This window comes from Ipomoea nil, unplaced genomic scaffold (assembly GCF_001879475.1).
Source record: "Ipomoea nil cultivar Tokyo-kokei standard unplaced genomic scaffold, Asagao_1.1 scaffold3170, whole genome shotgun sequence".
Taxonomy (NCBI): Eukaryota; Viridiplantae; Streptophyta; class Magnoliopsida; order Solanales; family Convolvulaceae; genus Ipomoea; species Ipomoea nil.
Window position 1 is genome coordinate 1,101,509 of NW_017619598.1, and position 16,032 is coordinate 1,117,540.

The following is a 16,032-nucleotide window of genomic DNA, read 5'->3' on the forward strand; positions in this document are numbered from 1 at the left end:
TTAAGACTCTTTTTAGTTGTTCCTAGTGAGCAACTATAGGCGCGTGCATATGTTGACATAACTGATTGACTGCAAAGAAAAGATCAAGGCGACTGATAGTTAAATACTGTAATGCACCAGCTAAACTCCTGTACTGTGTAGGATCATCATGTAATACTGTAGCAGTGGGCACGACTTTTGACGTGGGAATAGGGATAGACAAAGGTTTGCATTTTGCCATTCCAGCACGCTTTAGAATGTCATGCATGTATCTCTGTTGTGAAAGTATAAAAGAAATCCTGACCGGACACCTGATTAAATCTTTTTGCTACAAGTCTTGCTTTATGTCTCCCAATGGAGCCATTTGCTTTTCATTTTGTACGAAAAACCCACGTACACCCAATAATGTTCATATCTGGCTGAGATTGCACAAGGTGTCATGTCTGATTCTGTTGAAGGGCATTAAATTATTGATCCATAGCTTCACGCCATTCTGAATATTTAACTGCCTGAGTGTAACAAGTAGGATCCGAAGGACAGACCTGAACCGTTAAAGCTGAAGGTGGAGCCTGATACCGGCTCCGAGTGTGCATCTCATGAGTCAGAACTGTGGATTTAACGGTTTTCCCTAGAGGACGGCCACGAGGACATTTTGCTGGTTGGTCCGTCTATTCATGCGGCTCATGCTCGGACAAGCCCAGTGGATCATCGGTTGCGTGTGGCGGTGGAGACGGCGCGGGATCGTCGCTGCTGGGGCTGGGTGCGACGTCGACCGTGCCGAGGGACGGAGCAGCTGCTGCAGTGGGGCGAAGAACAGACTCAGCCCATTGGTAATGTTGCACAGGTTGAGAAGACTGCACAATATTTTTAGTAGCAAAGGGATAAACCGTCTCATCAAACATTACATGCCTGCACACATAAATCTTGTTAGTCTGTAAGTCCATGCACCTATACCCCTGAAACGACTTAGGATAACTTAAGAAGATACATGGAGAGGATCGGTATGAGAGTTTGTGACGATTGTATGGTTTGAGATATGGATAACATAGGCACCTGTTATCCATTTTGAATGTACAATATATCAATTTCTTTGTCTCACTTAGAAGAACTTGAATCCACTTTGACCTGGCCTAAATCGAAAGTGGACCGCACATATATTTGTACCACAAAATAACTATTTAAAATGTCATTTTTACTAAAAAAATTCCAACATGCGGTACTTGTGTAATAGTAGTGCAATAGACTAGATTAAGAGGGTGTTGACAATAATCAAACTTGTTACATACCATTAAATACGAGAGTTGTGTTCCACACAATTGACCAACCTTTTTGTGCTCTCTCCTCACTATATTGGCATGCCAAAAAGTTTTTATATTACATAGATTCAATAACATTTATTACTTCATCATCTAAAATACTATGAGAAAGTACAAATTTGAAATACTAACATTTAATTTTACTTGTACATTAAATTAATACTCAAACAAGAATAGGCCCTTCACTTCTGTCTCAGAGACCGATGAATGAGTCGAATCATTGGATATACAATGTCCAATTTTCAAAAAAAAAAAAAAGAAAAAGAAAAAGAAAAAAAGAGTAGTCTTTTAAATGGATGACACTTTTTACTATGTCAATGCCTTGTTACAATGTCACATACTCGTTTTGGGACACAAAATTAATTTGGTAGTATTTTTTTTCAAAAGTAAATCAAGTATAGATTTATAAAGGAACTAAGATAAAATCAGGAGGGACAGAGTCCCAGTACAAATTGTTAGCCTGAGAATAAACTATTGTAGCTAATGAATGAGCTAGAGAGTTAGAAGAACGAGGAATAAAATGAATAGAGAAAACATTGAACAAACACATTAGGTTCTACATTCACTATTCATAATGCCAATATAGGACCTAAGATTAGCTGAGGGAGTTGCCAGATTGTGGCAAAGTTTGGAGTAGTCTGAACATATGTGAATTGTAGTTAAACCTCGATCGTTCAACCAAGTGAGAGATTCTTTGCACACCATGGTTTCAGCCATTAATAGAGAAGAGCAATTCCGAAGAGGTCCGTTTGCAGCAGCAACAAACCCACCTACCGGTGAGAGGATGATAACACCAAAGGAGGCCTTGCCCGTTCGTGGATCAAAGCCTGCATCCATGAAACAACTTGCTCCAGTCTGGGTGAGGGGACATCATGCTGATGCGTCAACTTGGCTATAGTTTTCTTCTTAAAAGTTGGTAAACGTAATGTTTGGTTCACGTTTTGCGTGAATTTATCCTGTAATATTTTCTTCAATATCTGCTTCCTAAAGTTAACACACCTAAAATTTTTATTTTTTTTAAAGAATAGTTGATTTATATGAGACGTTCTTATATTCAATGGATCTCAAATATATATATATATATATATATATATATATATATATATATATATATATATATATATATATATATATATATATATGTCGTAGTGCGTACTGCTGTTTATGTAGGCTGGATTTATGAGAGGAAAGAAAGAGAAAATCTGTGTCATGTATAGAACACTACCTTAAAAGCGATTTCCAGAGACTGTGCGGTCTTTATACCCGGTACGGTTCCGATTGGTTGCACACTTATATGAATGCTTTATATGAGTTTTGAATTTCCTCAAGTGAAGGAAAATATTGTGCAGGTGGAATAACTTTGAATGTTAAAGTCATACTAGCTTGTTGAATTCACCTTGTTGAAATATATTCCATAATAAATGCCAGTTTGAACATATTCTTTGCATGTGAGATTAATTTCTTTTAAGAATATTATGTGAAGTTTGTGATTATGTTGTTCCACATGAAGCAGCATGCAAGCAACATTATCTATTTGGCTTACGAGAAATAAGCACTTATACATATGATCTAAATCTTAGTTGAGAAAAGGACTTGTACGTAATTGCCGCACTGTGGGGGGAGAGATCCTTATACTTTCACCAAAAATTTCTCTATGGTATTCAGAATAATGATAAAAGAGAATGTTTCATGTTAAGCATGAAAATCTCAAGGGATATTATTTACGATTAAATGAAGTACTCGTCAAAGTGTATGTAAGTTTGATCAAGAAGATCTACTTGAAGGCTAATTATGGGGATTAGTCGTTGAATTATTGATGGAATGACTTATAACCCAAGAGGTGATGAATTCGTGGTGGATCCCCACTTGTGTGGTCAGACGAAACCATGGAAAGAGTCACAAAGAAGTACATTAATTGGTCTTTCCTATTATATGTGTACTTGTGAGGTTGAGCTACAGCTCTTAATGAATTCATAATCCTATGAGAAGGGTGGTTTTGTTGAGACGGGCCTAATGAATTCACCGCTTAATTAATTCTTGAGCATAAAAGTGCTCTTAATGATTTATACCTAATTAGGGTGGTCTATTTTGACGTAGACTTAACGAAATCGCTCACTTGAGTGAAAAGGGTTAACCGCCATTCATGAAAGATAATGGGGTATCTCAAGAAGCTGAGTGGTTAGGAAATATGTTGATAAACGTGTAGTTGTGGGAATGTCCAACACCTTCACTACCTATACATTGTGATTCACAAAGTGTCGTTTGCATTGCAAAGAACAGTGTCTATGATAGAAAGAGAAGACACATGAGGGTCAGACATGAGTCTGAATGGCAGTTGATGGCTAAAGGTTGATTACAATGAAGTTTGTGAGGTCTGAGAAATCCTCTCACGAAAGGTCTAAACTAAAAAACCATCCTTGAAATATCAAGAGAGATGGGGTTAAGACCAGTGAGGTAAGGAATTTATGACGGGTACCACTTCTGTGGTCAAACGAAATCATGAAAAGACTTAGAACTGATTTATGTCTTTAACTACTCTATAAGCCTTTAAAGGTGGTCTATACTGAGATAGACTTGATGGAGTTAAAAGTCTATATTGAGATGGACTTGACAAGACATAAATATCTATAATGTGATAAGATTTGTCACAGTTAAAAGTCTTTGTTGAGATAGACTTTGACAGGGTGGAGGTCTATATTAAGATAGACATAACAGACTTGAATACTAAGGGTATTCAAAAGAATTCAAAAGAGTTTGACTTTCGTAGAACCTGGATCTTAGAGTTGGTGTGCATTAGATTTCAAAATTTATCTAACCGGTGAGTTCAAGATTTATATCACTCTCAGGAAGTAAATTACTCAATGTCGCTACGTGTCAGTTCAAGTTCTCAAACACTGACGTTAAGATCAACTCGTTTCTATTATTGCTCAGATATTATCCTTTCTAGTTTCCTACTTTGAATATATGGGGGATTATCCTTTCTTGAGAATGGCTTAGACAAGTTTCCTTGACAATCCTCAGAATTTGTGGGGGACTGTTGGAAAATTCGAAGGTCCAAATAATTAAGAACATATTTTGTCTCCAAATTAAAAAGTCCACATATTTAGTTATGTTATTGTTTGTGATTGTGCTTTTCTTACATGACTAAATTGTGGCTCACATGTGTTGAAGATGAGTGAAGTAGAATAAATGGTGGAATTGCATGGCTGTAGGAATGTGCTTAATCACTATTTAAAGGCCATCTACTTTCATAAACATTCACTCAATAATCATCTTCGTATCCTCCTTTCTTTAATCGCTTTGTGTCGTCGTCTAAGCAAATTCAGGTTCACCTGCGCTATAGTTGGTGCGAACTAAGCGTAGTTAGTCTATGTAGCGTGTCGAAAGCGTGCCAGGGTTCTGACAGCACCGTCACCAGGCAAATAACGCTTTTAAGGCAGTGTTATTATGACACGACATAGACTCCCTTTTACTCATACACCCATTTTGTCCTTGTTTCTTAAAAGATTGCCAACCCCCGTGTTGACGTTGCATATATTCTCCAACAATAGGTACGCTCTAATGAGAACAAGCGCCCAGGAGAGAAGTAAGAACCATTTACAGCTGTCCATGTGTCTAGATTATCGGTGCGCCCATGAGAGAATTTAGAACACATGACATCCGTCCAGATCTAACGGATGAGAAACACTGACTTTTTTAAAAAAATGCAGTGACATTTTCATAAATAATTGAACATCGAAGTGCAAGTAAAATTTATTACAAGTGCAATTAGCAGTTTCATATAGTGTGCCTAAGTGCGAGTAAAATGTATTACAGGTGCAAGGAAAATATACACTGAGCATCAATACTAAGTACACCTAACGTTATAACTAGTTGCACCTAACGTTATAATTAGATGCACCTACGTGCATGAATGTTAACAAGGTGAATTACTTACACTTGTAAGTGAAAATAAGTGCACTTGTAAGTGATTTTACTTGCACTTTTTACTTCTAAAGGTGCACCAGCTACTTGCACTTATAACACATTTACTTGCACCAAAGTTCGAGTTGTTTACAAAAATGCCACCGCGTCATTTTTTAAAAAAATTACATCTGATTTGTTGATTTGGACACATGAGCAGATGTCAATAGTCCTTATTTTTCTCCCGGGCGCTTGTTCTCATTAGAGCGTGCCCCTATAGGCATCTCTCTCTCTCTCTCTCTCTCTCTCTCTCTCTCTCTCTCTCTATATATATATATATATATATATATATATATATATATATATATATACTAGTATTTTTTATGCGCGATGCGCAAAAAATAGGTGCCCAATATTAATAAGTTATATTAAAATTTTAAATTTATTTAAATTTTAGATATTTAAATTATTCTAAATAATAATAATAATAATAATGTAAATCATTTTTATAAATTTGATATTTATATTTATGTAATAATTAACATATAACTCAAATATTTAATGTGTACATATTATTATTAATGAAGAAGATAAGAAAATATATGGTGGATGCATGTGCATGGTAATAATAGTGGAAAAGATAACAGAAGTTATAACGGTAGGGGTATGTTTGTCCAAAATATTTTAATGTACAACCTTTATAGCATAATGTACAAAAAAAACTTAACGAAAAAAATGGACATAAATAAGGGTATAACTTTCATTCACACTTATTATGTTTTTAGATATATATATATATATATATATATATATATATATATATATATATATATATATATATATATATATATATATATATATATATAATTTTAATGAAAATGTAATCCTTTCATGTGAGCCAACAAGTAGTATTACATTTTAACTACTTTTTGAAAGCCAAATAATGTACAAACCAAAATTTTCATTCTAGAAAATTTATAAAGGCAAAAAATAGGTTAAAATCAAACTAAAATTTCGTTAATTAAGTTAAAAAAAAATAGAAGACATGTACGAATATGTTAGGAATAAATGTAACAGACTTTGATGAGGCAAAATGTAATATATATATATATATATATATAGATATTTAGACTCCAAATTTTTAGTTTTATGGTTTAGCTGTTAAGTCGTTATTTGTTGCAAAACTGCCTAAGTGCTCAAATTCAAAGGAGAGATCTATCAACACAAAAAGACTTTCATGTTGATGTTGTGATGAAGCCGCAAGCAATAGAAGTTGGTAGCATCACAAGTTTATATTGCAAAAAGACTTTACCGAATAGTACGAGTTTGGAGGTTGATGTAGATGTTGATATCACCAATAACAAAGGTTTATAGACCACAGGAGCTTACACCAGCAAGTGTTTCTAAACAAGATGAGTCGATAAGGTGATGTATTGCTTACATCAGAGTAACACGTATTCGCAATAACAAGGCTCCCTCAATCAACAACACGAGTTTCAAACAGCAGAGGATTGAAGAACAACAAAACTTTTTATAGGTAGTAAAAGTTCAAGCTAAGAAGCACGACACCCACACAAGAAGCATGACTTTTCAAGATGGTAGTATAGTTTTAATATAAGTAGCAGGGCTTATGATATAAGGACGACAAGCAACAAGTCTTCTCAATCAACAGTCTCTGCTAGATCATTACTGCTTTTGGAGTGTTAGCAGTTTAACACATTATCCAAGGTGGATACATGCCTTTTTAGGAAAGAGTTTTGAAAGTCGCATAAAGTCATATTTTGTGGACAAGTTGCAAGTAGTTATTCGATGCCAACATACTTGTCAAATCTAATCTTAATATTTTATTGTCAAGTGGGAGATTCAAGTTTATTTTCCTCCAACGGACAAATTAGAAACATAACTACAAATAGGAGATAATATTAAGTTATCAAGCATTCAAAAAAGCTATATTCAAGTTCATCAAGAGACTTCAAACTTATAGAAGATCTAGTTTTTCTTAGTCTCTTAGTTGGAGGAGTTTTCAACCATTGAGTTGAATTTTTGTAGATCTCCATCGTGTGGTAAATAGGAGAAAAGTAACAGGGGTTGTCCTATGAAAACTTGAGCAAACTCGCGTAGGTTTTGTGATCAAAGTACTTACTTGTCTTATTCACTGATGTGAGCTTATTTGTGAGTATTTCTCTTGTTAATTTGAATCTTCTTTTGAGCTTTAGTTCATTAAAGTAGTACTTTCAATGCATATTTCCTTGTTTTTTCATGTAGATATGGTTTAATGCCTGATTTGAATGCTTTACGGTATTTGTTAGTTTTTTGAAACCATTGTAGACCAATAGCAAGGAAAGGAAGTCCTAAGATAAGTTTGGAGTCAAAATGGACTGAAGGGTGCTAATACAGAGGATTCGACGGGTCAAAACATTCCAATAGCTGCATGGTCGCAGCCGTCGAAGACTCGACGCGTCGAATCATACTTTTGACACATCGAGAAATTACAGTAGCTAAGACTGTTCGAGGACCGAATATTCGACGCGTCGAAAAGTTCCATTACCTATTGCGAAGAAAGGCGAGCCAGGCTCGACGCGTCGAAAAGTCGTGTTTTGAGTTCGGAAAGCTGTGCGGAAATTTCCTAATCTACTCCTATTGAGCTCCAACTATAAAAAGCCCTTCTTCCCTCAACCCTAGAGATCAAGCTATGTTTTTGGAGACAAGAAGAGAGAAGAAAAACACATCAAGAGTTACAAGTCACCTTGGCTAAGACCTCTTAGAGATTTTTGGGTGAAAGTGTTTATGAACCTATGTGCCTATTTCTCAGATTCTTTAATATATTGATATTTGGGTTTTATAACTTTTGTTGCAATTGTGTTTTATTTTGTTGATGCTAATAATTAATGGCCAAAATTACTTGTTTCGTTGCTATCTTTATGTTTTGACGGGAGTTAGGGCATATTTTAGGGCACCCACAATTGCACTTGATTATTGCACATTGGGAAATGACATATTAGTTAATTAAGGATTTATATTGAATGCTTGTTCTTGAATTGTATGAGTGTTTATATCATGGGAATGAATATTCACTCGCGTTTTTAGGTTGGAATTATGAGAGTAATTCCTTCCCTTGTTTGCATTCTCACACTTGTTTAAATCCAGATTTAATATTGCAATTTAGATTGGCACTAGATTGGCACTAGGTGATTAGTAAGCCCTTTCTCTATTGCTTTCATCAAACTGCTACTTTGTTTTCTTTTAATTACTTATACTTTTACAATTGATCAATCACTCTTTTCAATAGGATTAGCTTCTCATGAATAGATTAGTAGATAGTGCTTGATACGCTCCGTTTCCCTGTGGATCAATAACATATACTCCGGGTATTTATTTATTTGAGAACTATACTGCAATCATTCACTGTAATTTTGTGGTGATACAAATTGCGAGTAAATATCATCCTAGACAATAGAAGAAGCGTGGAGTAGATGGATTTCATTACCTTTGAACTAGTATAAATTCTTGGTGTCTTTCACTTTCACTTTACCTTACTTTACTTTTCCATATATATCTTATCTTAACTTGATTTAAAATCATCTTGAAAAATATTTTATTCAACTATGCAATTTTTTTTCTACTACTCTTTCGAGCCATTGTGACTAATTTGGGATTGGATTTGTTCTATTTGTGATCTTAATGCCTCAAAATGTAATAAATTATGTTAAAGGACTAATTTTAAGACACTTTTGTGTTTTGTAGGAAAATAGCACAAAATCAAGGTTAAAATGGACAAAATAGAACAAAAATGGGAAGGAAAAGGTATGATATTATGAGCTTAATTAAGCATGTAACAAGGCCTATAATGCCCATTCTCAGAAAGTCTATCCCTGTTATTATGAGCGCTATGATGCTCGTAACGAGGTTCGTAGTAAAGAGTATCAAAAAACTGGTTCTGCTACTACGAAGGGAGTTATGCACATAATAGGTTTCGTAGCGGAGAGCAATAGAACCGCACATAATGGATCGTGTAACAGGCATCATTAGAATTTCATCAAGATTTTACTTTCAATTGCACTATTATATTGGGTCAAAGTATTGAAGATTTCCATTTCAAAAGTTAAGTTCTTATTCAATCATTTACATTTCTGCAATATTATCTTGTGCTTTAATTTCTTTCTTTGTTATCTTGTACTAGTTATGGATTGTGTTTTTGTTATTGCGTTCCTTGCTATTTCATTAGCCATTATATGTGAGTAGAACTCTTAGGAGGGTGATAGGGATATAAACTAGGGTTTTGGGAAATGTGATCTTGAATTGGTTGAGTAGGGGGGATGAGACTTGATGTGATGATGTTGATGAAGATGATTGAGTCCCAATTAGGAAGTGGCAACCTAATCTAGGCTCAAGGGGTTGATCAACCATGCTTCACCTTTGATGATTGAGTCCCAATTAGGAAGTGACAACCTAATCTAGGCTCAAGGGGTTGATCAACCATGCTTCACCTTTGAGAAAAGAGGAGCATGAGATGTGTAGGATATATACCAAGCGTTTGATAAAATGTCCCTTAGCCATTTATGAGACTTGAGAATGTTTCTTAGCCATTCATGTGACCTTGAGAAAAGTTTCCTCTTAGTTCATATGATATCTATCATCTAATCAATTGAAACTTTCCCTTATTCTCGGTTCGATCACGATTCCCAATCCTTGTTAAAGTTTTTATTACCCTTCGCCTTTCTCTTTATTGTTATATCATTTCTTTCTTAATTTCTTTTATTATTGCACATTTGCACTATCCAACCATTTTGCTTGGGCTAGATTTCCATTATTAGAAGAGATATTATTTTGTGGTTGTGAGGCAAATTGTTCAACTCCTATCACTAGTCCTTGAGAACGATATCTGGTATGTGGATAGTGTCTCACACAACTTTCACCATATCCTAAAAGCTACTTCAAGCTACTTCATCAGCCAACATCAAAAGGACAACGCAAAACACATCAAAAGCAATTAAATAAAATATACTTTTACATAATTGAGGGGCCATTTTAAGTGAAGTAATACTTGATGACCAATTTGGGTTATTGGGGTACCTTGACTGATCAGATGAGCTAAAAATCACTTGTGCGCATGCGGGGGTGGGAACTTGATAGTTGATAGAGCGACTTACGATTTAACTCATGAATATATGTCCTTTGCACTTAATAGTTTTAGATTACAACACTTCTTACAAGGACACCAAAACGTCGCGTCATTATTTGGAAGATGACGTTTTGCAAACTCTATAAATTCTCTAACTCCGGCTTCATATTCTGTACTCAACCGAGAAGCTTTCATCCTAACTTTTATCCATCACAAGTCAATCTAGGATAATATTAATTTCAATTAAACTTTTGTTAACATTGATTCAACTCTATCTAAAATAATTGCTGTGGTGAAAATAGACTAGTAATTACAAATATATACAAATAAATCCTAAAATGCAAATAAATTTACTAAAATTCGAAATTAATCAATAATAATTACAAAAATATACAAATAAACCCTAAAATGCAAATATATTTACTAAAATTCGAAATTAATCAATAATAATTACAAATATATATAAATAAACCTTAAAATGCAAATAAATTTACTAAAATTCAAAATAAATCAATAAAAATTACAAATATATACAAATAAACCCTAAAATGCAAATAAATTTACTAAAATTCGAAATTAATCAATAAAAATTACAAATATATACAAATAAACTCTAAAATGCAAATAAATTTACTAAAATTCGAAATTAATCAATAAAAATTACAAATATATACAAATAAACGCTAAAATGCAAATAAATTTACTAAAATTTGAAATAAATGAATAAAAATTATAAATATATACAAATAAACCCTAAAATGCAAATAAATTTACTAAAATTCGAAATTAATCAATAAAACTTACAAATATATACAAATAAACCTTAAATTGAAAATAAATTTGCTAAAATTCGAAATTAATCAATAAAACTTACAAATATATACAAACAAACCTTAAATTGAAAATAAATTTAATAAAATTCGAAATTAATCAATAAAACTTACAAATATATACAAACAAACCCTAAATTGTAAATAAATTTAATAAAATTCGAAATTAATTAATAATAATTAAAAAAAATAAATAATGTACCTCCGTCAATGGCGTAGTGACGGCGGCGGAGGCGCGACGCGATGCAGCGGTAGGGAGGAGACGGTGCACCGGCGGGGAGGAGAGGGTGAAGCGGCGGCGGCTTGAAGTTGCAGCGGCGGGGAGGAGACGGTGCAGCGGCGGCCTGAAGTTGCAGCGGCGAAGGAGGTTGCTCGAGGACGACGACGGTGGCGAGTTGCAGCGGGAATGGTTGCGTCGGCGTCGGCGGTCCGATGAAGAGATGGATGGAGGAGATGGATGGATGGTGCGGAGACGACACGATGAAGATGGATGAGCAACTGACCGTAAATTGAAAATTTGAGGCTATTTTATAAACTTTTTTAACGTCGGCTAAATGCATTTAGCCGACGTTATAAATAAAACAAATTAAAAAAAAAGTTTTAAATATAATACGACGTCAGCTAGATAGTTAGCCGACGTCGTATTATATTTATTTCTTTTTTTATTTTATTTTTTAGTATATAACGTCGGCTAATAGGAATTAGCCGACGTTATATATAAATAATTTTTTTAAAAAAAATAATAAACAACCTACGACGTCGGCTATATAAATAGCCGACGCCGTGGGTTGTTTATTTCTTTTATATTTTAATTTTTTATTTATAATGTCGGCTATTAATAAATAGCCGACGTTATAAATTTAATTTAAAAATAATAATAATAAAAATGTTTTTAACCTCGGTTATTTACATAGTCGACGTTAAAGGCCCGACGTTGTATGTGAATTCTGTAGTAGTGTCATTCAAAAAGTCTTGAAAGAAACTCTATGTGTTTAAAATTAGTTTAGCCTAATATGAAATACTTAATATAATAATATATACATACATGATGAGTTTTGAAAATAATACTCCGTAACTTATAACACAATGAATATCTAAGACTTGATTTAAATATATAGTAGATATTTCAAGATTCGGTGCAAGAAGTTTAATGTGAGTTAATAGGTTATATCTCCCAAACAAAATCTGAGTTGAAGCAAAGATTTAATGGCCGGTGGTATAATATTAAATGGAAACCATTGATGAATCAAATTATTAGATACGAAGAAAAAAAAAAGCTCATAAAATAGCTACAAAATCAGGGTCTTTACGTGTCGCACAATCATTATATTCACATTCACATATCTGCCATCCAAGAACAACCTTTTGATAAACTTTACACACCAAAAGGCTGCAAACTAGCCGGAAAACTCTTCACCGGCCACCAGAGCATTATTAAGTTACATGTTCTGTTTTTTGGTCTACCCAGAATTTTCACCCTAGGACAAATGTCTAATCTCCTCGCTGAATTTTAGACGAGACAGCTGACCTGGAGATTTAAGGTGCTCTATATCCAAAGCCAAGGATCGAACCTGACCTTTAGTTAAGGGTTGATGAGTCACTTTCACTACTCAACCACACCCCAAGTTATTATTTACATGTTAAGCAGCAGTGTAAGAGTCTAGGTTAATGACAGTCAAAAGTAGGTAAAGCCAAAGGGCAGCTTTGGTCCATTCCCATTGGAATCCGGCGATGTTTTTCTCACCGGAACGGAACATCTCCTTGGCCAGCCGGAGGAAATGGAAATCTCCGGCGCTGCCGCCGTCGTCCCTCCGGGTGGGACATCTAAGCAAGTTGATATGAGACTCTAGGTCATGCACACATGACGGATCATGAACCTTGAAAAAATCCAACAAAAGCTCGACCCCAACATGGACATAGCAAGATAATCTCTCCATCCCAAAAACCCTAAAATTCTCGTTGAAGAAAACTCCGGGGAGCTTGGTTATGGGGTCGTTCACATTCACCACCCTCAAAACCCTAACCCCCAACTCCTCACACCGGTCCTTGAACCCGGAGTTCCCCACCCTGGGCCCCGCAAACGAAAACACCGTCACGGGGATCTCGCCGGAGTTCATCCCGAGCTCGGTTATGTCGTACGCTAAAAGAGTGGCTAAAGAGCTCCCCATACTATGGCCGGCGAGGGTGATGCTAAGCTCCTCTCCTTTGTACTCATTTAATATCCTCGAAATCTCCGAAAGCAGTTGCTGTCGGCAACTACCTAACCCCCACCGCGATTCCGCTTCGTTGGATGACGTGTACAGGCTGAGAAATCCGGCTTGGACTTTCACGTCGTCGATTTGCTCAAACGGGTTGAGTTTTGCCGGCGTGAGAGAGCTCATTAAATTGGCTATCCACTCCGAATGCGTCACCGTTCCCCGGAACGTGACCAGCACGTCCCGCCGGCCTAGTCTCTTCACCTCCTCCTCGTCCGTACACACCGCCACGTAGCCAATCCACCGCGCCACATCTCCGCCGCCGGAGGATAAGCTAATGCCGATGTCGGGGAGAACGTAGATGTACTTAGTAACCTCGTACCCAGACCCGCCTAGACCCACTTCCCTCAACATGCTCCCCTTGCCGTACTTGCAATGCAAGTAACGGTTCGAGTTCGGGTCGAGATCGAAGGCTTTGTAACACGCCGTCACAAACTCGCCGTACCGGATGATCTCTAGCCGGAGATGTGGGTCGAGAGGCTCCATTAAACCTTCCCAGTTGTTTGCTCCATGGACCTCTCTCCAAACCTCCGACAACCTAGGACGACCAGAACCGCAAGCTGCGGTAACGGTAACTGTTCTGTCAGCATAACTGTTAACATTATTATTATTATTATTGTTATAATAATTTCGGGAGATAATATCTTTTGTGGGTGCAGCAGAAGAAGAAGCATGTAACGAAGGAGAGGCGGTGGCGGTGGCCATGCTTAACACATGGCCTCGCCGGAGAGATGGATGGTCCCCGGAAAATGTAGCAAGATTTCGATTTACATATTGCATGTAACCACAAAAAGTTGATGAACCCATATTTTTTGCTACTCAATCTTGAAGAATTGAGCAAAAAATATGAGTGGAAGAGATATAGGGTGTAGGAGATGAAAGGATGATTTGAGCTAAGGGAAATCAGAGTGAAGAGGGGAAGTATATATAGATACATACACGCACCCCACCCCACCCCCGCCCCACAACCCACCCCAAGCCCATCATGATGGACTGTGATATGGTACCTAAACGCCAAACCCTTATAATTTTTTTTTTCTTCTCACAAGAGGTTGAATCCCCAACCCCAAGGGTCCCCGGCTCACACCCCGGCTCGACAGAGAATTTAGGAAGAAATAAATCACGGTGACAATGGCTCAGCAAATCGGGTCAAATGCTGGTGTGCACAAGAGATTTGACCACTTTGAGCATAATCCACACATTGCGGCGACAGAGGTTCGAATTAACCTTGGTCTCTTCTTCTAAATATTGTCTACTGAACTATTGAACTAAGCTCGTGCAGAGGTAAATCGCGCACTAATTCTAAGCTCATAAAATCCTACCCCTAAAGCCAATGCGGAGGTAAATCTCGAGTAACACAATCAATCCGCCAGTCAGATATTAATTTTCATGTGCTCACAAGGAATTCAATTCAAACTTTCTAACATTCTTGGACCTTTTTCTCATATATGTTTTTCAGTGGGACCAAACCCTTATAATTTGGAAGAGTGGGTGGGAGAGTGAGAGAGAAGGGGGAGAGAGAAATAAAGAAAAAGAAATTAAAAAATGGGGAGAGGGAAAATGCATGTTTGGCGAGGATTTTGACTGGGAAAAGAATAGAACACATGAATAAAGAAAGTGGTCGGTAGGGCACAAGTCGTTAGTAAATTATTTGTTTATTTTGCGGCTGCGAATTTTTAATTATAAATATTATGGTATAATACATTATTGTTGAGTAAGAGGAGTGAAATAACGCGATATAAAGACCAAACACTTGTCCTCCTTAATTAGTCTTCTCCGAGTGGTTGACTTTCAAATATTTGATCATAATTATTCCTATGTGTAGTGAGAGAAAGAGATAGCATTTTCTCTGTAGATATATACTCCGTACAAATCACAAGTCCTTTTTTTTTTTTTTTGCTCTTTCAAAGATTTAATTCAGCGTGTACATACATTAGAGAGGATCGGATTTGTCCTAATAAAATTATAAAGGAATCTAAATTGTATTCAATTATTTGCATCACTTTTAAATCAATATATTTTTTTTTCCTTCAATCAAAACTGTTAATTGCCTATGAGGGGAAATTTTATTTGAAATCAATCATGAGTTACAAAAACAGGGATATGAGGAGTCTCTTCTATGTATAATGTGTGTATGTGTCAATATAGTGGGTTAATTGAGCCGGTGCGGGTACCGTCAATTTTTTTTTAAAAATTTTAAAAGACGGTAAATCGTGATAACTCAGCTAACTACAAGTTCACAACATGTATACTTCTGCACACAAGGGTCTGCCTCCATGTTGCTTGGTCAGCTCTTCTATTCGAGAGCAAAAAGGAATAAAATGAGGCAAATCGTCAAAAAGATCAAAATAAGTTAGAGAACAAAAATGAATATTGAGAGAGCCTAAAGTATTTTTAATTTGCAAGAAAGTCTACAATCGCTACCTGAAGGATGCGCTCTGGTGAAGCCCGCCTTATTATCCTAGCTAGCTGGCAAACCAGAAACATAACATATATATTTCCAATTTTTTATTTGCACAAAAATTTGAAAATGGGTCAAAAATGCATTTTCATTTTTTTTTTAGGTCAAAGTTTTTCAAACTTGGGTCGAAAGAGCACATCCGACCCAAGAAACATGTGTCTAATTT

At 36.0% G+C, this 16,032-nt stretch overlaps 1 protein-coding gene across 1 annotated transcript; it reads right to left on the reverse strand.

The window, feature by feature from the left end:
- Positions 1–647: 647 nt before the first annotated feature.
- Positions 648–14,110, reverse strand: LOC109167845 (galactolipase DONGLE, chloroplastic). The gene is made up of 5 exons (XM_019316916.1): positions 13,999–14,110; positions 12,843–13,965; positions 11,353–11,648; positions 1,975–2,122; positions 648–888 (listed from the first exon to the last, which is right to left on the reverse strand). Exons 1-5 carry the CDS (start codon positions 14,108–14,110, stop codon positions 648–650), a joined length of 1,920 nt encoding a protein of 639 aa, XP_019172461.1.
- Positions 14,111–16,032: the final 1,922 nt, after the last annotated feature.